Source organism: Drosophila pseudoobscura, chromosome 2 (genome assembly GCF_009870125.1).
Source record: "Drosophila pseudoobscura strain MV-25-SWS-2005 chromosome 2, UCI_Dpse_MV25, whole genome shotgun sequence".
In the NCBI taxonomy this organism is placed as follows: domain Eukaryota; kingdom Metazoa; phylum Arthropoda; class Insecta; order Diptera; family Drosophilidae; genus Drosophila; species Drosophila pseudoobscura.
This window is the reverse complement of record NC_046679.1, coordinates 16,478,327-16,501,042: the sequence shown is the minus strand read 5'-3', so window position 1 is coordinate 16,501,042 and position 22,716 is coordinate 16,478,327. Positions and strand designations below refer to the sequence as shown.

The following is a 22,716-nucleotide window of genomic DNA, read 5'->3' as shown; positions in this document are numbered from 1 at the left end:
CAGAATTCCTCTTACTGCCGCGAAAGTCTCGGGAGTTTTACGGGGGCGGTAGATAGGGTCGGCCGACTTCATCTTTTGTCTGTAAAAGTGGCAAAATGTAATTTTTCGCATTCACGTCTGCAGCACGTCCCAAACCAACAGCCAAACAACCACGCCTCTCTCTGTTGGCCCAGGCTATAGCTGATTGCTGGTAGCAGGGTCTATACGGCCAAAGCAGCCGCGCGGGAAATGTAACTAGGGCTAACCGGATTCCTGGGAAACGCATTTGCTTTCCAAAGTTTCGAGAGGGCGCTCACGCAACGCTCTGGGACCCTGGACTCTTTCTGGCCCTTTCGACATTTGTCTGCTGCAAATATGCCAAAGTTCAGCCCAACAAATATATAATTAAACTGAGATAAAATGGGAAAATGTCTGCCATTGCCTGCCACTCATCTTTTGCTGCTAGAAGAAGTTTAATTTCGATTTATCCTTCAGCCGAGGATAAAACTATTTTTCTTGATAATCAGCAAGAAACGCCGCCGCCCACATCCTACCCATATTTCTCTGTTCTTTATTCCCTTTTTCTGGGGCGAACTTCTTTTTTTTGTGCTTTGTGCACCACAAATGAGTGGGAGCTCCGTCTGCTGTTCCCCGTTTTAATTTAGTATGCCTTGAATTAATGAAATTTTTGCACGGCTCTCGGCCGAATTATTTACGCCAAAGCTGCCTGCGCTACACGCGGCGTATACTTGATGCCGGTGGGCGGACGGCCCACTTATCTGCCTCTCTCTTTCTCTGTGTCTTTCTGCGGACTTCGCCCTCCCTTTTGGTGGGGGTGGCTGGGGGGCAGACAGACCGCACTTAAAGCGCCGTTTAAATCAATTGTGTAGAAATTTTGAAAACGTTTTGGCAAACGTCGGCAGTGAAGCGTGAAAGGCAAACATAAATATTTTCGCCTGGCAACAAAAGGCAATCATACAGATACAAGCCCACACACACACATACACACACACAGACAGACAGAACGGTATGTATGTATGTACAGATACAGTTATCATAGCTCTTGTGTGCTTAGAGAATAGAAATGCGGATAAAACAAGCCCCCAAACAACAAAAAATGAAGCGATACAATTGGATGTAAGCCATTGGACGCAGCCATTGCGGGAGCAGAGCAACAGAAATACGTATCAAATTATAGCTTAAGGAAGCCGTTACGAAACCACCGAAGCAAAGGAGCAATATCACACATACAGCGAAACAAAACACACATACATTCTATATATGCATGTGTATGATATATAGAAAATAAATAACTTAACTGCGAAAAATCGAAATCAAATCGTATCGGGTGCCGCAAGGTGCAGAAACTATCATTTCAATTACAAATACATACAATATTTGAGTGGACACACGCGACGTGACTCTGCCACTTCTATATAGAAACAAAAAGAACTTCTATTCCATTTGGACACTATTTCCCTTCGGGGCGACACAGCAAGCAAGGTGGCTGCAACAAAATTAATGTGTGATAGCGCCACGACAGGATGTTTCCTGACCAGAAGCAGCCATCGCAAGGTGAGTGCCTCCCGGTGTGGAGGAAGGCCTCCTCTGTAGGGAGGAGATATGGGAGCAACTAAAAGTAATCAAAAATATTCTAATGATTATTACAACTTACACATGTTTACAGGGCTCTTAGCTTGGGCGGTAAAATCTGCATTAAAGGTGCCTCCTGTATGGAGATTTAAATCTCTATCGATTCTGCATAATTTATGGGAAAATGAAGCTGGGGATTTGACCATAAATATCAAATATTTTTAACTATATTTCGAAGCTATTGTTGAATTTTGCCTCTTTGCATATGGGAATAAATAGAGTTAATATCAAAGCAACTATTTTCCGCAATATCATGGTGCCTCCGCGACTCTGCTCTTCTGTTGGTTGGAAAATGCCAAAGTGGAAGCTCAACATCAATATAGTAACCCGTCAAACCATTCGCGTAGCCACAAAACGCTGAAAATGTCATAAGTCCGCATATAATACGCAACTCCCACAGAAACTCCCCTCCCCCCCACAAGAGAGCGTGCCACATGGGAGGGATGACGAGTGCCTTTCGGCTACAGGCAAACGAAAATTTGCATGACATTTTCATATACTGGGGTACAGTATATTTTTTTACTTAAATATTTATTTATATGATGGCTATGTATTGGTATGCAAATATTGCCTTTAGCACGCTGCGAGTTGTGACTATTAGCCGCTTAAGCTTCCGTCGTCCTGCAGTCGAGCACAGGGACCTTCTGCTCCTCCGTTCTGGATTCCCAGACCCGCGCCCATCCAATTTCCACCCACCGTTCTTCATAAACGAATTTCTTGCTCTGTGCTGTGTTCTTTTATATTATATATTTTAATTTTATATTTTTTTTTTCTTTTTTTTTGTATTTATGTGTGGGTGTGTACACTCTTGCGGATGAATGAATAAATAAATATGCGTAAAACAAATAAGAGTGCATATTCTATGGAAACACGCAGCAAAGGCCAACGAACCAACAACTCTCTCAAACAAAAACAAAAACAAAAACAAAAAAAAGAGAGGCTCAAAAATGAAAACTTTGCAAATAAAACAAACTCAAGTGTGGGGCCTGTGGCCGACTGGCTACTATGCGAACCCACTTAGACATTTAATCGTTTTATATATATATATACGAATATATATATGTATTTATACTGGTATTCGTACTCGTATATTTGTTACCTACAGATTGCAACTTTCAACTACTTCGGGGTCTGGCTCTTCCTTCCGCCGCCTGACTGTTAAGGGCACTTGAAATATTGAAATAAAATTTCATTAAGTATGCAGCCCTTCACTTGGGGGGCGCTAAAAATATTTGCATAGATAATGGCAGCAGCAGCAGCAGCAACTGTTTGCTTACTTCTTCCATTCGGTTGGGTAATTAAATTTGCCAAAGAGCAGCAGCCAGCCAGGACGGAAGCAGCTCCTTGGCTGGCAGGACCAGATTATGCCTCCATCCAGGGCGGAGGCAATCAATTGGAGCGGCTTTGAGTGATGTGAGTGGCTGCTGCTGCTGCTGCTGCACAGCCCAGTAAAAGGTTTGTCCTGTCAGCTTTTGGGGGTAGCTTTGGGTTTGAGAGATATCTTCACGCTTCATTCTGTCACTCGACACTTTTGATTGGAGGAGGGTGAGGCAAGGCTTTGCTTTTGTCAGGGTTAATGCCTTTGATGCCCTGTGATACCATTATCCGTATTCCCTCTCTCTCTGCGCCTTGCTCCTCTTTCTCTCTCTGCCCCTCTCTCTCTCTCTCTCTAATTGCATAATGCGATGCCATCTTGTGCATTCTCCTTTTGTTTGCCGGCAAATTTGAATTTAATCAATAAATCACGTATACGTCGTGTGGCCCATGAAAGTGCGGGTAATGTGTCCACAGCTGCTCTTGATTCCGGTCCTGCCTTCTGCCTTCTTCCTCTGCCCCAGCAGTTGCTGTCACAATCAACGCCACAGTGCGGCTTGTTTCAAGCATTGTTGTTGCCACCGCCTTTGTTGTTTGCTTAATTTGCGGTTATCTTAAACTCAGACCCGTACACTGTACACTGTACACTGTACACCGTACACAGTACACCGAAGCCAAAGCCAAACGCAAACCCCAAGCAATCCAATTCAGGAGTAGTCAAGCCACAGCTACGGCTGCTTCTGCTTCTGCCATGTACCGCCTCTGCCACATTGCCACAGCGCCACAGCTACTTCTACTTCTACTGTTTCTGCCTCAGCCACTGGCTTCACTGCTATCCTCATTGTTGGACGGACGGAAGGACCCTGTCTCTGTGGGTCCCTGCTCTTGTGCCACATATTTTGACATTAGCGCAGCTGCAAGTGACAACTATTATTAACATTGCTGTTGTTGCTGCTGCTGCTTCCTCTCTCCCGGTGTGTGTGTGTGCTGCGCTGTGCATTTGCCATTTAATTGTAATTGTTGTCAGTGAATTCCGAAAATTCCAGCGAACTGACATGTAATTGGCATGGAGAGTGCACACAGAGCAGAATAGGGAGTAGCAGTGGCCCCATGGGCCCAGGGTGGGCAAGCCTGGAAGGCATTTAAATTTATAATTATTTGGAATTTTGTTTTTGTGTGTTCGCTTTAGGTGGGTTTCAGTTACGGTTACGGCTACGGTTCTTCGGTTTGATTCTATTGTTCTATTATTTCCGATTGAGCGAAAGAGAGGTGGGCCATATGCCGCTGAAGGAAATGGTTATATAAATGCCCTGGGCCCTACGGGAAATGCTCAACGTAACCTCTGACCCATGTTCTGGTTGAGCAAAATAATTCAGTTTTACCGAAACAAATTATGCAACAAATTGTGGTTAAAATTTTGCCTGAAAATGCTACCAAATTCCTGGGAACCGGAAAGTTTAGTTCATGACGAAAAGCTGAGTGGAAAATGTTGAGTGGTTAAGTTGTAAGCACGTTATGGCCATTAAAAGTTGACCAAAGCTCTCTCTCTCTCCCTCTCTCTTCCCTTCTCTCTGGCACTACTCCTCCACTCGGGGGACTCCTTTCCACACTCCCTTCCACGGCAAGCGTGTGTTTTTGGCTATCAGTTTAAGGACCATTAGACAAATAACATGACTTGCTACTACTGTTTCGAATTATTAATTGTATCGGCCCCAAAACCAAATCAATTTCATCAATTCTAATGGGCTACCCCCTTCTCCCCAGTAGAACAATGGCAAAAGCCGGATCAATTATTCCACGCAGTGTAGGCGGCGTCCGAATGAGTTCGACGCTAAAACAAAGAAGATCCCAGTGCCTGCTAAATCACATGCTCCAGCAATCAATCAATGCGTCTGACAATCAATCAACCGGGCAGGACCAGAGGATGGGGTAGGGATAGGTCTGAGACAGCTGACAGACGGCAGTGGAGAAAGTCAACCCACCTCTGCCCCACTCCCCCCAAAAAAAGTCGAAAGTGCCAGCCAGGGCCAAGACAGGACAATTGATCCCTCGATCCACCGACTGTGCCTAGTCATTACCATTATGGCTGACCAATTATTAACGCAGTCAAGCAAATGACGCACTTTTCCACAATCGAAGGAAAGTGGGCCAACAGCCAAGTTGGCCAAGAAAGTATTCCTGTTGCGGCTACTGCTACTTATACTGCTATTTCTACTAATACTGCTACTGTTACTGTTAATGGCGTCTGTTCTCTGACATAATTACAATTTTAGTCAATTTCCGATTGGGGAGAGCTTGTGTTTTATTTTGGCCTGTAGGAGGCACTAAAAATGATTTTATTGATTTGTGCTGTCACGCAACTTCCTCTAATGATGGCAGTCGTCCTTGGCTCCTCCCTCTACCGCTGTGTCCCTGGAATAGTTTTAGCCCTATGCCAGCCTGAGGAAGAATCATCCATAATTAAAAAAGCTTGCCAAACGCTAGACGTGGGATGTTGTATGTGAGATGTCTTGACTATTTTTCAATTAGTTGTAGTCACACAGCAGGGTGCAGGGCGCAAGAGGGACTGTGGCTAGACAGCAGCAGCGCCCGACAGCATAATGAAGTTGAAATGAGTTTAAACAGGCAGCACCGAACCCCTCACCCTGAGTGGGTGGGTGGGCTCCGTGAGTCACATGTGGCCCTCGACTCTTGGGCTTTGCCTAAAGACGCTTTGCATAAGCCGCCTGGCTCTGGTAATTTTCCGGCTAGTCTCTTTTCCTGCTTTTACATCCCACCCCCCTCCAGCCCCTGGCACTCTGAACTTATTGGATTTGCCGGTTAATAAACTATTCACTTGCTAATTAAGTGCGCGACTCGCTGTGAATAATTTACTCCCCGCAAAGTGAGTGGAAAACCCCTCGAGTTATGCGGAGGAAAAAATCTGCAAGCACCATAAAAAAAAAAGAAAACACTTTAGGAAAAATGATGAATTATTGAATTAGAAAATATCCAAGTGTGGCAGAAATTGAGGCAGGCGTTAAAGTGATTTCCACTGAACTTCAAGTGGGGTAGGGCACGGGGCTTGGGGCATGGGGCTTGGGGCATGGGCAGAAGACAACATAGGACAGTGGGTGGAAAGGACATCACATCACATGGTTGGGTCGGTGCATAAATTGTATGCTGACAGCTTGGACCGGGGTGTTGCTGTTGGCTGTTGCTTTGCCACTTCATGTGTCCATTTAGAGCTTCGGCTGTGGCTCTGGCACTGCCTCCTGCCGCCTGCCGCCTGCTTCTTGCCAGAGTTGAAGCCTGCACGCGATGCACACACCATCGACAGTAATGTGTTGGTTCCCGGCCAAGTCTCGTTAGCGCGGGGCCAGAAGCGGCAAACCACAATGCTAGCCATCAACAATGGGGCCGTGTGCCGCCTTCTTCTGCTGCTGCTGGTTCTGCTGCCCAGTTCTTTTTATTGAATACAGTTGTTTGGCTGAGACACGCCCCGCCCCGTTTTTGTTGCTGTACATTTGGCCTACACACCCACGCAAACGCAAAGGACCATTTTTTTCGTGTTGTTTGTGTGTGTTTGTGTGTTAATGGTGGGGCCTAGGAATTCCGCTTGAATTATTTATTTAGCCATGCATTTGCAGTTGGCAAAAGTGCAAACAACCAACAACGAAATACCATTACAGTAAACACACTTTAATAGTTTAATGCCAGCGGAGCAGAAACTTTGCCATCGACAGGAGGAGCAGCAGCACCACAAGCAGCAGAGGCAACATCATCAGCAGCAGCAACAAGAGCTATAACCGCCGGAGGGCCAGGCAAAGCAGGCAACAAAAGGGCAGACTTTCATGGAATATAGCCATATAATAATGCCTATTTGACTAAGAGCAAATGGTCGAAACAGAGGACGCGCGAGGCCGAAAAACTTCAGCTTCAACGACAGCTGCTGATGTTGCCGCTCCTCTTGCCGCTCCTCTTGCCGCTCCTCCAGGGGGCAACTTTGACGAAAGTTTGGCCAAACAGCAGCAGCAACAAAAGGATGGGGGAAGAGAGACAGCCACCGACACATGTCAAAGTTTTGCAATTTCAAAGATTTCTTCCAAATATTTATATTGTTGTTGTTGCTCCTTCGCTTGCGAACATGATTTTTGGCCACCGCAGAGCAGAGGGAGAGAGAGAGAGAGGGATGCTGGCTGCCCCTTAGGGAGTACTCGACTCCACTTCAACGATGGAGTCTGCAACTGCAGCACTTGACAATGACGGGCTTGACCACAATTTGTGCCACAGGCAGCTCTCCCTCTCTCTCCGCAGCCTTACCCTGGTCTGTTCATGGGAATGTCCTGCCTCGTCCTAACATTAATCCATTAAAAACTTCGTTTAGCTTTTTGGTCGGCAACTTCATTTAAAACCAATTTCGTGACGCCCCAACCCCATGAAAAATCAAAGTTGTGTGAACATTGTTGTTGCTTTTGCCTTTATTCCGTGTCTCGTGTCCTGTGTCCCATGTCCTGTGTCATGTGGCCTATGGCCTGGGTGTGGGCTGGACTGGGGCTGTCGCTTGTCCCGTCGCTGCTGGCCATGTGACATCATCAACGAGCGTCACGTGCCCGGTACAGTTGCCTCGGTCGGCTATCCCTAAGCTTGCATGACGCTGTCGCCGTCGCTGTCGCTGCCACTGGCGCTGCCGCTGCCGCTCACCGCGTGCATTGCAGTGCCGCAGGCTAGGTGATGTGGCACTGACAGAAATTACTGTTGGCGTGAGAAAAGCTCGGATAAGAACAGAGCAGCGACTCTGATGAAATAATTATTGCCAACGTTCCAGGGCGTTCGATAAAAGACCGCCTTGATGTGCGGAACATACTCGTATAAGTAGAGGGGGCAAGTGGCCATTAGCAGTCATTCTTGCAGCAAATTGAGTTGCAAACCTGAAATGAGGCTAGCAACACGTTCGGCGAGCTATCGATCCTACTTGTGGGAGATAAGTAGAATTTTCTACAATCGGGGAGATTATCTGAAGAATTCAATTAATAATTGGAGTATTTACCAATATAATTTCTGTTACTACCCATCATTTGACAGTTGGTGGCAAATGGTGGTAAAACGTCGTAATTTTCTGCTATTTACCTTTAAGAATATAAAGTTGCTTTCATTTTTGGTTTCAAAGGAAACTATGGATAGTCAAGGTCAAGGGACGTAAGGATTGTAATCTCTCTATTATATAAAATAGTTTCGGGCCGTCGTTGTTGCCCAAAATTTTATTTTTATTACTGATAAAAATGTATCTCGCAGATACTATTAGATTTAATTTTAAAATAATTTTTATGATTAGAACTAATAATAAAAATAGTTTTTTGGAAGGCAAGTAATTGGCTTACATATGTATCGTACGGACACCTCGCTGTTAAAAGGATAAATATCTTTTTAATGTAATTTGATATAATTTTTGATATTATTATGTTTGTTCTTAGGTTTTTATTTTACAAATAAAAAATAGGACCTATAAGAAAGGTTTTTAAAACCAAAATTTCTTACAATTTATGGTGTGACAGGATACCTATTTTTTCATCGCTTTATCCACTTTAATTTTGGGAGCAAACTAGACGCAAATCAAATTTTGTAATCTCTGGTCAACTGATATTTAACAAGGAGGAAAATTATGCTCGTTTTCATAATTTAGATTTCGTTTGAAATAAGAACTAAAGGGTTGGTGGGGGGTAGAGAGAGTTGCAACTGCTTCCATTTTTTTTTTTTGTTGGAACTTGCAACTTTCTAAAGAAACTAAAGCACTCGGCAAAGGATAAATCAGCTTAATTAATGCAAAGCTAAATCTTTTAGCGCGGCTTAAGTGCCAGGGGCTGTGAATGGCAGCGGCATGGGCAGGGGGGCAGTGGCAACAGCTGCAACAATTAGTTTAATTTATGCGGCAGCGCGTTGCACTCGAAATTAGCATTAAGCTTCTGCGAATAAATTACTCGCAAAAAACTAACCAGCGACGATGCGTGCTTGGGGTTTGTTTTTTTAGGAGAATGGAAGATCAGTTCCTGATGTTACCGCCAGCCCGGGACGCGCCCCACCCGGACCGCTGCCCGCCAACCAGCTGTCCTCGCTGGGCAACCAGCAGCACGGCAACCAGCAGCAGCACCAGCAGCAGCAGCAGCACCATGGCAACCAGCAGCAGCAGCACCATGGCAACCAGCACCAGAATCGCGGACAGAGCGGCAGCATCTCGAATGCCGGCAAGGATCCGGTGCTGCTGCAGGGCGACTTCCGCAAGGTCAGCGGCATCAGCTCGGAGATCTTTCGCCAGATAGAGGCCGTCGAGAATGACCACGACCCGAATACGGCGGCGGCCCTGGACGCGGTGGAGCGTCGCGGCGAGATGATTGTCCGCATCCTGGAGCCGCGCTGCATGGGCAGCAAGCAGGCGGTGGATGCCGCCCACAAGCTGATGAACAAGGCCGACGGCAGGCACACAGTCCAGCTGGTGGAGATCGTCAAGCGGCCCGGACAGACGCTGGGCCTGTACATACGCGAGGGCAACGGGGCCGACCGCACTGATGGCGTCTTCATTTCCCGCATTGCCCTGGAGTCGGCGGTCTACAACAGCGGTTGCCTGAGGGTGAGTGCCAATCAATGGGTTGTTGACGAGAGAGAGAAAGGATGTGATCTATTAATTCTGTTATCCCTAGGTGGGCGATGAAATCCTGGCCGTCAATCTGGTGGACGTGACCCACATGTCGCTGGACGATGTTGTCATCATCATGTCAATTCCACGCCGCCTGGTGCTGGCCATCCGCCAGCGACGTGGCAATCGCGGCACAAACTCTCCCGGACCGCCGACGCTGTCGCGACCGGAGCAGAAGCCGCCGCCGGTGGTGGTGATCAAACGGGATCTCAGGGACGAGGATCTGGACGAGACGGATCGCATGCAGAGGCCGCGCTCATCACGTGAAAGACGTACAGGTAGTTTGAAATGGAGGCCGTGTTTGAAATGCTTACCGGGTTCCCCGTTCTCTCTGTTTCCTCCTCCTGCAGGTGATGGCCGCGAGATGACCGAGTCGCGCTCCAGGCTGGGCCTGGGCCTCAACAACTACAGTCCGCAGTCGGAGCAGCTGGACATGTACTACAACTCCCGCGGTGGCGGCGGAGGCCATGGCGGGGGCGGTGGCATGCCCGTCAATGCCATGGGCGAGCCACCCAACTGGGGCTACAAGCCGCCGCCACCGCCCTCGTCGGTGATCACGGAGCAGCCCACAAAGGGCCACGCCTTTGCGCCCTCGCATGCGTACTACCAGAACGCGGGAACGCTGGAAAGCCTGGCGGAAAAGGTGCATGCCTTCTACCCGGGTGCGCCCGGACAGCCAGTGGGTCAGTCGCGTCGCATGTCCACAGGAACCGGAAACGTGGGACTTTCCCAGCAGCACGCGCGCTTCCCGCGCTCCGGATCGGATCAGCATTTGCCGCGAGTGGAGTACGCCGACTACTCCAACTCCCTGGGTCGCCACTCGCTGCTACGCTCCAGCCTGAAGCCCGGCACCGGGGCTCCCATGCCCGTGGGCGTGGGTGGAACGCTGGGCCGCTACGGGCGCTATGATCAGCAGCGTGCCAGCACGGTCTCCAAGTACGGACCGCCGGCTGCCGGAGCCCAGTCGCTGACGCGTCGCTCCCGACCCAATCTGGACTACTCCAGTGACACGGAGGCCACGATCGGACCGCGTCCCAGCTACTACTACTACAACAGGCCCGCCATTGGCAGCATGCCGCGAGGTGGCGGTGGCCACGTGAGCGGAGGAGCAGCTGCCACGGCTGCCCTGCTGGCAAGCGCCGCAGATCTCAACAAGTTCAACTCGCTGCCCAGGGAACGACCCGGCGTTAGGCTGCAGGGCATCCGCACCAGAATCAGCGATCGGCTGGTGGACGAGAACGATGGCAACACCTCGGCGCCGGAGTTCGATGTGCGACGAGGCAGAGATCTCCGGCAGCGCATCACCGCCAGTCCCTCGATCTTCACGGCGGACGAGTACCGCGCCTGGCTCCGCCGGGCTCCCAGCAGCTCTGCCATTGCGGAACAGATGCGAATGACGCGCGACTTGTTTGCCCAGCCGCGATCGCAGCGGTTCTCCTGCAGCGCCGAGAACATCCACGACGCATTGAGGAATGTAAGTATTACTAACACTTTTCCGACGTTTCCACATTCTGATGATTTTCTGTTGTCTTCAGACGGAGAGCATCTACTCGAGTAGAACGGGCATACTCGGAGCTGGCACCCTCGATCGCAATATGGGCCTAACGCGGCCCATTTCCGCACTGCCTGTGCGTTCCATGTCCTCGCAGCACATCGGTGGGGCAGGCTCCATACGCTCGCCCAGCATACGACGCATGCGACAGCTGCTAGAACTGTCCGCTGGCCCGGCCAGTCCTAGTGGCAGCATCATGAGCACCGGCGGCCACCAGAGTCCAGCACCGACGCCCAGCGCCACGTTGCCCCGTCAGCACCGCCAGATCGACATCAATCCGGCCGAGTTTGCCAAGTACAAGCTGGACAAGCCCATAGTGGACATTGGTGGGGTGTCGGGCATGTTGTGGATCCATCTGTTGGCGGGTCGAGGCCTGCGAACCGCTCCTGAGGGAGCCGGGGCCCAACCTGGGGCGCCACCTGGCCAGACCAGGGATCTGTACTGCGTGATCGAGTGCGATCGCGTGCACAAGGCACGCACGGTGGTTCGATCCGGGGATCTGCAGTTCGACTGGGACGGGTCCTTCGAGCTTGACTTGGTCGGGAACAAACAGCTGGATGTCCTGGTCTACTCGTGGGATCCCCAGCACCGGCACAAGCTCTGCTATCGGGGAGCCATTTCGCTGTCGGCCATCCTACGGCAGTCGCCGCTGCACCAGCTGGCCCTCAAGGTGGAGCCGCGGGGCACCATCTACATCCGCATGCGGCACACTGATCCCCTGGCCCTGTACAAGAGGCGTGGTCTGCCCAGCCTGAGGGCCGGCTATCCGACGCTGTTCGGCGCCGACCTGGAGACGGTCGTCAACCGGGAGTCTAAGGGGGCCCCGGGCTGTGCCCCAGTGCCAATTGTGCTACGGCGCTGCGTGGAGGAGGTGGAGCGACGTGGGCTCGATATAATCGGGCTGTATCGACTGTGCGGCTCGGCCACCAAGAAGCGTCTGCTGCGCGAGGCCTTCGAGCGCAACAGCCGTGCCGTGGAATTGAGCCCGGAACATGTTCCTGACATCAATGTCATCACCGGTGTGCTCAAGGACTACCTCAGGGAGCTGCCGGAGCCGCTGTTCACGCGCTGCCTCTTCCAGATGACAGTAGACGCCTTGGGTGAGCATGATTGTACTCCTCCCTCTGCCCTTTCGATTTAATTACCCCCAACCATAATCTCCCACAGCTGTCTGCCTGCCAGATGACCCCGAGGGCAATGCAAAACTGATGCTTAGCATCCTCGATTGCCTGCCCAGGGCGAACAGGGTGAGTGGAAAGCATACAGTACTAGTATTCCATGGAGGTTTCTCATTCCCTGCTCTCTAGGCCACTCTTGTATTCCTGCTCGACCACCTGTCGCTGGTCGTTTCCAACTCTGAGCGCAACAAGATGTCCGCCCAGGCGCTGGCCACGGTGATGGGCCCACCGCTGATGCTGCATTCGGCCAGCGCACAGCCGGGCGCTGACATCGATCACGCCCAGCCGATCGCAGTGCTCAAATATCTGCTGCAGATCTGGCCACAGCCGCAGGCGCAGCATCAGCAGCTGGCACAGCACATGGGCGGCGCAACGGGCTCGATGATGAGCGGCCTGGCCACGGCCGGCAGTATGAGCAACATGGCCGGCGTTGCTTCAGGTAACGTACTCCCAGTGTCCATGCTGCACAGCCACCCAGCCACCAACAGATCCCCGAACCACCCACCGACTACACTCACACACGACTAGAGGACACACACACACACACAAACACACACACCTGCAAGAGTTTTCTTAAATTTCTTTCTATTTCCGCTTTGAAAGCAAGCCGCTGTTCCAGTCAAGATCTTCATTCCTCTCTTTCTCTGTCTCTAAAGCGCGGCACAGAAACCGTTTTCACTGTTAACTGTTACTTCACATACACACACAGAAACACCCACACACCCACACACCCACAAACACATTAAACACTCATCCAAGACTCACCCACAGACACACAGACACCGATTTGCGTTCACATTAATATTGATTAATACAGAGTCCTATGTAGACAGGTCGGCGCGGCGAGTCAACAGGGCAGCGTGGAAGCAAAGTCAGTGCGTTGCCAGCGGACAGACAGCAACTTCTACTGCAGCAGCAGCAGCAGCTCATGGCGGCGGGCAACCTCCTGCGCTCGTCCACTTCGGTAACCAACATACTCTCCCAAGGCCATCCTCAGCTCTCAGCCACAGCCAACAGTCATCTGTATCAATCAGTAGTGGGTCAGTTAGCTCAATCGCATCGAGCCTTGCAACAAGCGGTGCAACAGGTAAAACAACAACAGTAACCACCAGCACACAGCAACACTAACAACATAAACAATAAACAATGTGAACAAACAACAACAAGAGCCAACAAAACAATTACAACATACGATAATCGAACATTGAACATTTAACATTTAACATACATTACTTATGCATTACTTTATCATCTAATCTCACTAATCCTCACCAACATAACCTAACATAACATACATACTACACTTCAGGCAGAATTTCTTTATTGTTGGGGGCACTTCTAATGCGTATACAAAATGCATTCAGCTTTCTCAGAGATCTTTTCGAATATCTGAAAAGCTCTTATAAAATGAGTTTTAAAATTTCAAAGAGAATATAAGAATTACCTTATTTTACATTATTTTCATTTGTATAAATTTGAATTCAAAATTTATTTTTTATAACATTTTAGTTGAATATTATCATATGAAAGTTTAAATATTTTATTTGTTGTATATCGTACCTATCATTAACATTGAATGATTTTTATTTTCTATACATCATTTATTAAGTTTAAGGAGATTTTGCTTCTCAGATTTTGAAAATACTTTTAAAATTTCAATTGGATATTAATTTTGTATCATTTTTGTATATGCTGTTAAACTGTTATTTTTGTTCTTTTTTGTATCCTATTGAAAGTAGTATTATATATTATTTACCAATTGTCCGACCAATAATATACATAAATTCAGAGCATATTTTTTCTATGGGCGTATTGTTTAGTCAAAGATAATATTCATAGTAAAATGAGTAACGGCTATACAGTTCTATGGTATACGATATTCAGGGTGGCTTTTGAATTGCCACAAGAGAGCGCTCAAAGGCCACTTTTGTTTTTGGTTTAGTATAGTTATGCAGGATATTTTCAGACACCATAAAACCATATCATACTTTGCCACTTTTTCACACTTTCTCTATCACACACTTTCACTACCAAAAACTCCAAGACACTACACAAACACAGAGAAACAAATTCTTGCTCTTTAACTTTTCCTGTTGACCGTTTTGCAAAAGATGATGAAAATATATACATTTTTAACCTACTGAGCTATCAATTGAGCAATCTTTCGAAAGCATTATCTGTTGTCATTTGATTTGTGCTTTTTACGAGAATACTACTTACAAATAATTGCTTATAAAAAGAGATGTAATATATACATATATTAAAGTAATCCATAATTTGTTGTGATCCGTGATCGATAGACGTTGTAATTGTGACCCATACATACGTATATTATCGTATATATTTATTTACTTAAACATATCGATATACGATATATACATTTATATACTTATAACGATGGTAATGATGATGATTTGAGCGATGTGATAATTGTTGAACGGCGTGTAAAGCATGATTGGCCCACTACTGGTAACAAAATAAACATATCTGACTATTTATACCACTTTGTATACCAATCCAATCCAATTTCAATATATCCAATATATGTATAATCCGTACAGCCTCTGTATGTAAACCACATGCCAAAAGAAAAGAACACACCATGTAAATGCTTCATATACCACAATGCCATTGTACAAACTTCATCAAATCATTGCCCCTCGTACATTATATTGTTACACTGTGCAGTAGCCCACACACAGTAGCCCTTCCTCCCCAGGAGATACTTACTCAGTGCCCCATGAGATTCCCTCTACTAACACCCTGACGACATCCCTGTCACCCTTCTTTTGTCACCGAAATGCACAGCTGATGTAGAATAGAACGTGTGAAAAATATTCAAAGGATTGGGAACCTAGACCCTACCGTAACTTCATTTTTAAACTATTGTTTTCGGGGATAATAAGTAAGGGACTCTCCTCCACCCTTTTTTCGCTTGATTCTATCAACCGCACATCGTTCATGGCACCCCGTTTGCATGTCCAACACCTCACGCTTTTGCATCACCAAGCATCGTTCCGAACCGTCCCAGAATCACATCCAAATCTAGAGAACAATACCTATCTGATTGGTTTACAAATTGGCCGCCCACCCGTACAAGAACGTATCGCACTCAGCACGATGTGATAATTGTCTTTGTCTAAACGTTGTATCTGCTTAAAATCTAAACACTCTACACACTTACGCACTCACACACTCACACACACTCACCCACACACACAGCATTATGTACACCCCTAAGACACCAACAGCCAAAATCTAAATTCGAAATTCTCTCTGCACACCCTACTCGTATAAGTAAGACTTAAACCAGATGCAAAGACCACTGCACGTATACCCGCCCCCCCCTCGTATAAAGCCATATTTGAACTATGTAAAGACAAAAATTTGACCAACTCCATGGGTTGTCCTACGCCCTCTTTCTCCCTCTCTCTTTTTCTTTTGATCTGATCTCTTGCAGCCCTATCAATTGGCGGGATCAGTGGGCTCAGCAATTCCCGACCAATCGCCACTGCCACTTCCAGGCACACCCTCCCCAGGCAGTAGCTCAGCGTCGACGGGTTCGGGCTCCGGATCGGGCTCGGGTAAAAGTAAAGAACATCAAAATAACACCAGAGATAGAGACAATTTAATGCTCGAAAAATCCCACTTACAGGCACGGATACCATCAAGCGCGGTGCTTCACCTGTCTCCGTTAAGCAAGTCAAGATCATCGATACGGCCAGCCCCTATTCCATAGTACAGAAGAAGCCGCCGCTGCAGAAGGATGCACCCGTAGATGCCATCACACCCACCACCCAGTCGGATGCAGTATCAGCCCTAGGCGGCAGCAGCAGCACGACAACACGCAAAGGCAACGTTGACTTCTATGAACCGCACAAAGCGCTGTCCAAGAGCCTGGCCGGTGATGACTCTAGCTACAGCTCCAAGTACGCCAGCCTGGACACAAAGAAGAGCAGCTACAGCGGCAACAGCAACAGCTACACCCCCAGCAAGACCAGCCTCAACGCCAGCAGCGATGAGTACAAGGCGATGCGCAACAAGTCGAGCGCCACCTCAAGCTCCAGCTCATCGCAGGCTACGGTATTGAGTGCCGGCTCGACGGCCACCTCGGCACCCACCACCTCCTCGGATGACTCGGACGATCTGCTGTCGTACAAGTCGTCGGCCTCCACCAACGCCTTGCTGGCCCAGTCGCAGGCCATGACCACCAGCCAGCTGATGTCGAAGTATTTAAAGCGTGAGCCGCGTGTCCAGTTCACGCCGATCAAGTCGCCGGAGTCGCCATCGCCGCCCGGCGGTGGGGATGGTCTGCCCAAGGGCACTTACCAACTGGTCACGCCCACCGGCTCCAGCTCTTCTCTCAAGCCCAGCGCCACAACGGGAGCGATTAGCAAGCACACCACATCGTCGCCAAGCTCAGCGGACACGAACACTAACCACACCAACAGCCAACAGAAGTTGTCATCGCCCTCGCGCCTGAACAAGGACAGTAAGTCCGGAGCAGCGGTAAGTGGCTCCTCCTCGATTGTGTCGACCGGACGGCGGCTGTTTGACAGCCTGGCCTCGTCGTCATCGTCGGAGACGGAGACCAAGACCTATATTGGTGGAACCACTGCCAATGCCAGTGCATCCAGCAGCACGACAACCTACACCAACGACTCGCGGAACACGGCAAGCAGTAGCAATAAGTCGGTAGCGGGATCGGGCTCAGAGCACAGGAGCTATGGCAGCGCTCTCTTTGGGAGCAGCGGCCTGGGCAATGGCAATGGGACCACCAGCGGCAACCACAACCATTTGGGCAGCACCAACAGTCCCTTCACCAGCACCAATGGCAACGGCAGCCACAATGCCATGCACCTGTACGGCACTTTGCCAAAGAGTGGGGCAGGTGGGGGCGCCGCCAGCTCGGGGGCTGCCCTGTTTGGAAGCAGCGCCAGTTCCTCCTACCACTCGAGCAGCGGTGCGGGTACAACAACCAGCAGCGGGGTCAGCTCCATGACGGGCTCCACCAATAGCTATGACTTCTACTCGAGCAGCACCTCGAGCGGCAGCAGCAGCTCACGTCCCTTTACCAATGGGGGCAACAATTACCACACTCTGGGCACATATCGGGCGCAGTATGCGGCCACCAATCCCTTCCTCGATGCCTTCGACGAGAAGCCCAGTAGCAATGGGGGCAACGGCGGTAGTAACAATGGCCACGGGGAGGCGGACAAGCTCGGGGCGGACAAGGGCCATCACAGGGCGACCGTGATGGCGGCATTCCAGTCGTCGGGCGACTCCAAGAACGGTAGCGATGAGTACGACGATCTCAAGTGAGGCGATAACGATAACCATAATGATAACGAACAAGTACGATACGATTACGAAAACGATTGCCATACAGACAGAGACAATGCTGAAAGTGTTCTTTTGGAGTATTTACAGTTTACAAATTTACATAGAACGAATAATACGAATATAAACCGATAAACAATAATCGAATAACTAGAAAAAAAAAACTATGCTAAAACCCACTGAACGCGCGGATATCTCCTCTTATTAAACGGAAGGCCAACATGGCTGCCGAGCTTTCTGTATGTGTGTGTGGTATGGTGTGGTGTGTATGTGTGTATGTATGTATACCGAGCGGAAACACCAACAGTGGGGTGGGGCAGCCATTTAGCTAATACAAATCCGAATTCAATAACATTTACGAACAGTATTTTTGAACGAACTAAAAGCAAAACCCAAGAAGAGAATAATAGGTAAACATCGTATACAACAAATTACAAATTATAAATGTAACATAACAACTAAAGAAAAACAACGTGAACGAGAACAAACTTAAACTGAAAGGTTGATCGCGCATTAAATTTTTACAAGCAACATAAAAAAATCAACAATTTCTACATACATATATACAGACATGCTCATGTACATGCCTATACACGATATATAGACATGCAATACAATTATGCTAATGACATATTTTTGCATTTCCCCAGTCCCAAGTATTGGAATACATACGCTGTACATACTACAAAAAGAGTCCTCTTCCACGTCTTTTTCTATCCCTTACACCAAACAACCACAGCACAGCATACCATAGCGTATGCGATGTGTGTGTTTCAATGTGACCAACTCTCTAATCTATAAAACCGCTGTACTCGATATATGTATATTTATGTGAAAACTAAGCAAAAGCCCAAGTCCAGGTAGTTACTGGACAACTTTTCGAGCAATATATTTGCCTAAAATGTTTCTCTACCGCCTCTTACATGTATGTATTATACATACTTATACAATATATATATATAACCATACCAAAATTGTATAAGGCCCAAAGGTATGCTTCGAAACCCAAAAACAGCCGCCTAAGACATCCTTGGAGCCTTCGTTACCGTATCCGATCGATCGATGATTGATAATACATCATACATCACACGCATACATACACACATAAAAACAAACAAATACATGAATTTATTGACGAATCGATGTGCTTAGTTTTTGGTATGAAACAAAGTCTGATATACACACTAATATACAACAATACAGTATAATATTTATAAACATTTAAACATAATTATACAAACGATGGAAAAAACCGAAAACAAACAAACAAAAAAAGAAGACAAAACTAAAAAAAAAAAACAAAAAACTAAAGTTATATATAACTATACAATAAAATAACAAATTAAAACACGCTTTGCGATTAAGGGACAGATTTTACATACAGCATTTATGTTTCCAAAGCTTTTTATATAATGTATGGCCAACTGTGCTTAATCCCAATCGTACTATAAAAAATCTATACAATACATCAAATATAATACAATAGAAATTACACCCCGAATTAACGAATGCTACGAAACTGTAAATACCCACAATGTAAGAGTACTTAAAACGTTTGTGCTTTAGCTAGAGTATCATCAGTCAGTCGGTCGGTTAGTCAGTTAGTCAGCTAGTCAATGTTTGCCAGTTCAAGAAGATAGTTTCTAGTCATAGTCATAGCAACCTATTCATACGAGTATATACATACACCTAGGCTTATGCGCAGGCATTGCAGATACATATAAACATACACTAAAGCATAGAGAAAATATTATTATTTAAACTAGGCCAGTCAGGGAGAGATCTTAAGCAATAAATAGCAGATTAGCAGGCTAGCAGGAAAATCGAAGTATATATATGTATGTACATATATACATTTGTGTTGGCTACCAAAAAAAAAAAAACAAACAAAAAACACCAAGCATAATCATTCGTCTTCATGCAAAGTACAACTTCCTACAAGAACCCAACCACAAAACAAACGAAAATAACAAGCTACCATTCATATACGGAATTCAAGTTCAAGTTCAGATTCAAATTTCAAATCAATTATTAGAATGGTATTAATGTAAACCAATTCATAACCAAGATTGTGCATTATTTGATTTTAAATTAAAATACTGATTCAAAATATTGATCAAAGTGTTGCTGATGCGAAAGAGATAAAGAGAGAGCTAGCGATGATGAGGGTGAGAAAGATGAGGGAAAGCGTTAAGATTTTAAATAGATAAATATTCGGTTACTTGTTGTCAGATTTATTTTATACTGGAGAATGGAGAAACAATTCAAGTGTTACACATGATTCTCGAAACCAAAGAGTTATAAACCACAGCATAGGCAAACAAAACATATAGTTGAGGCAAATTGATTTTTATATAGTGAATTGTTAATTATTGCATATAGAAAGTAGAGTTTTTAAAACAGCAACAAACGTCAGAAAAGATAATGCAGACGAGGAGCAATGTTCATTTGTAGAGAGGCCAAGTGGGGCCAGGGCCGGGACCATCTCCGAACCGACCTAATATAATAATAGCTGCCCATTGCCCATCCTGGTTATTGATTTTAGGATTTTAACGTCGTACGATTATTACATACCAAAGAAACGTCAATGTTACTACAGCTGTCGCCTTCATTTTAAAAATATTATATAGATACATACCTATTATAAGTATATGGATACCAGTACCCCAACCAGTTCTCTTGATTTGTTCACCCCAAAAGCTTTAATCGTTGAACGACCCAAAGGTTACAAATTCGAAACATATTCTACATAGACGAGTAATAATACTGAATACTAGTAGAGGACAAACTGTACTTTGGTGGGAGATATCACAAGTACATACTTAGGACAAAACTTCAATTGATTTGCGAATCGTTGTGGCTTCTTAGTTGTAGTTAGCTTAGCCTTAAGATGTGGTGGCAGGGGAATGGAGGAGGAGGCACCTAGCGGTGGAATGATCAGTTAAGGTTTGGTGTTGGAATGAAACGGAAGCGGAAATGGAAATTGGTGTGGGTGTGGGTGTGGGCGTGGGTGTGGGTGTGAGTTGGGCTGCGTGGCGTTTGTTCTTGCTTGTGCCGCTTGTGCGTGTGCTCTGGGCTGAACCCTGTTCGATATGTATTTGTACTTGTACTTTAGAATAACATATACTATGGAATATATATCACTGTGTCATATCGTACATTTAAACAAGTAAAGCAAAACCAAAATCCAAATTGACGCTGAATGGGATATATTGTTAATGCAAAAAGTATTCACGTATAGAAAAGTATGTATACAAATCTAAACCTAAATTAATAGCGGCAGAGCAGCAACTACATATAATATACATATACATAGTTACATACTAAACTAAAACTAAACAAAACATGATTGGCAGGCAACCAAGTACTACAAATTGTATATGCATTTAACTTAGAGTAAATACCTAATTCTAAAACAAACTAAAATAACTGACAGACAAAGCCATCTGTTAGCTGGCAAATGATGACAAAGACAAAGACAAAGAACAAGAATATGTTGAGCAAATATGAATTGAATTGATAATTATGCAGATACACAGAGCGGCTGAGCGTTAGGAGTGAATGAAACAGAAGTGGAACGAACTAATTTACCGAAATGTATTGCACAATATCGAACACTCATTAATACGAGTATTAGCGAAAGTAACTAAAAACAACAACAAATTATATAGACTCGAATCGAATCGACTACGGGAAATATTGGCAGCAGCGCTAGACAAGACACACACAGATTCCGATAATATTCATGTTTCAAGGATCAGTTGTATTGCGGTTTGGATAAGTTGGATAAAGCGTATGCCTAAGTACTATATAAAACGAATATGTGAATTTGTGTATGTATTAAATGTGCCTAAAATTTCATTTACTTTTCTAGACCACTTTTCCACTGACTTTGAGAACCCTCTCTGACGCTTTACGGGGATTTTGTTTTGGGTTTTAAAGCAATTTCAAACAAAACACTTCTGTCGAACTTAACAAGTAAATGGAGACCAAATGCTCAGGGCGTTAGCGAGTTATAATAAGCATAATATTAACAACCAAAACAAGGGGAAACGTACTTAAGAACTAAGTGTAACAAATCATGAGCATGCTCCATCAAATGTTAGGCCAATACGAACAAGCATTTTAGTTGAAAACCCGTAGCTCTTTTCATCAGGCAACAACACCGATACGATATCAGCAACAACTAGAAAACAAAATACACAGCCACAAGAACAATCCAGCAAACAAATTTACAAAATCCAAGCAATCAATTTGTTGAAAAGACTGAAAACCAAACAAAACTAAAACATAACGAAACGAAGCGAAACGAAATCAACAACAAAACACTCCCTAAGCAGAAAAGGAGAGTTTTCATAGCAATCGACACACCAACTACATACATATATTACATAAATAGTGTATACATGTTTCGGAATCCCATCCCCCAGTCATGAAATGTCTCAGAGTTTACTTTTTTTTTGTTTTGTTTTTTTTTTTAACTTTGTTTCAGTTAAAACCTTTTCTAGCGCGTCATTGAACATAAACGAAGTAATAAACCAAACCTTAAGGTAATAGTGAAATATTAGCGGAAATAATACAAATATTACCACCAGCATTTTGCTACCTACTTAATATGCAAATTAAATAATAAAATGGAAATTGAAATGGTAAATGGTAAATGGAATAGAAAATAGTCTAAAGAATAGTTAAAAATGTGCTGAGTGCAGATAGCGAATAGTGTTTTCAAGTAGTTTCAAGGTCAGCGGATGACTGTATGAACGAAACAGAACACTACAAAATGAATACCGATTACATTTAACTTTGAAATAATTTTCTAAAACCCACCATAACACGAAGCGGAAAGAACAAACTAAATTTAAAGTGTAATTTAGAATGTTTTAGTTTGCTAGAACTTCATCCTCAACTTTTTGTATCCTCTCCATTCCAATTGCAAATATAGAGCAAACCCAAGCAAATTAAGCATATAATAAACTAACATATGTATATATCTATCTATATTGCGTATACCTACATACGAGTATACATAT

At 45.7% G+C, this 22,716-nt stretch overlaps 1 protein-coding gene across 14 annotated transcripts in view; it reads left to right on the top strand.

Annotated features, from left to right (window-relative positions):
* Positions 1–19,846, top strand: part of RhoGAP100F (Rho GTPase activating protein at 100F) — a 42,386-nt gene extending 22,540 nt beyond the window's left edge. For 2 of the 14 annotated variants that reach the window (XM_033377384.1, XM_015181993.2), the window contains exons 4-12: positions 8,954–9,550; positions 9,621–9,897; positions 9,967–11,090; positions 11,152–12,268; positions 12,336–12,415; positions 12,476–12,785; positions 13,180–13,433; positions 15,807–15,936; positions 16,002–19,846. In XM_033377384.1, coding sequence (XP_033233275.1) covers positions 8,954–9,550; positions 9,621–9,897; positions 9,967–11,090; positions 11,152–12,268; positions 12,336–12,415; positions 12,476–12,785; positions 13,180–13,433; positions 15,807–15,936; positions 16,002–17,668 — 5,556 coding nt within the window. In that variant the 3' untranslated portion in view covers positions 17,669–19,846. Of the gene's footprint in view, positions 1–1,054; positions 1,555–8,953; positions 9,551–9,620; positions 9,898–9,966; positions 11,091–11,151; positions 12,269–12,335; positions 12,416–12,475; positions 12,786–13,175; positions 13,434–15,806; positions 15,937–16,001 lie in introns of those variants that run through there. The other 12 variants (XM_015181988.2, XM_033377408.1, XM_033377400.1 and 9 more) reach the window with 12 other exon arrangements.
* The last annotated feature ends 2,870 nt before the right edge of the window (positions 19,847–22,716 follow it).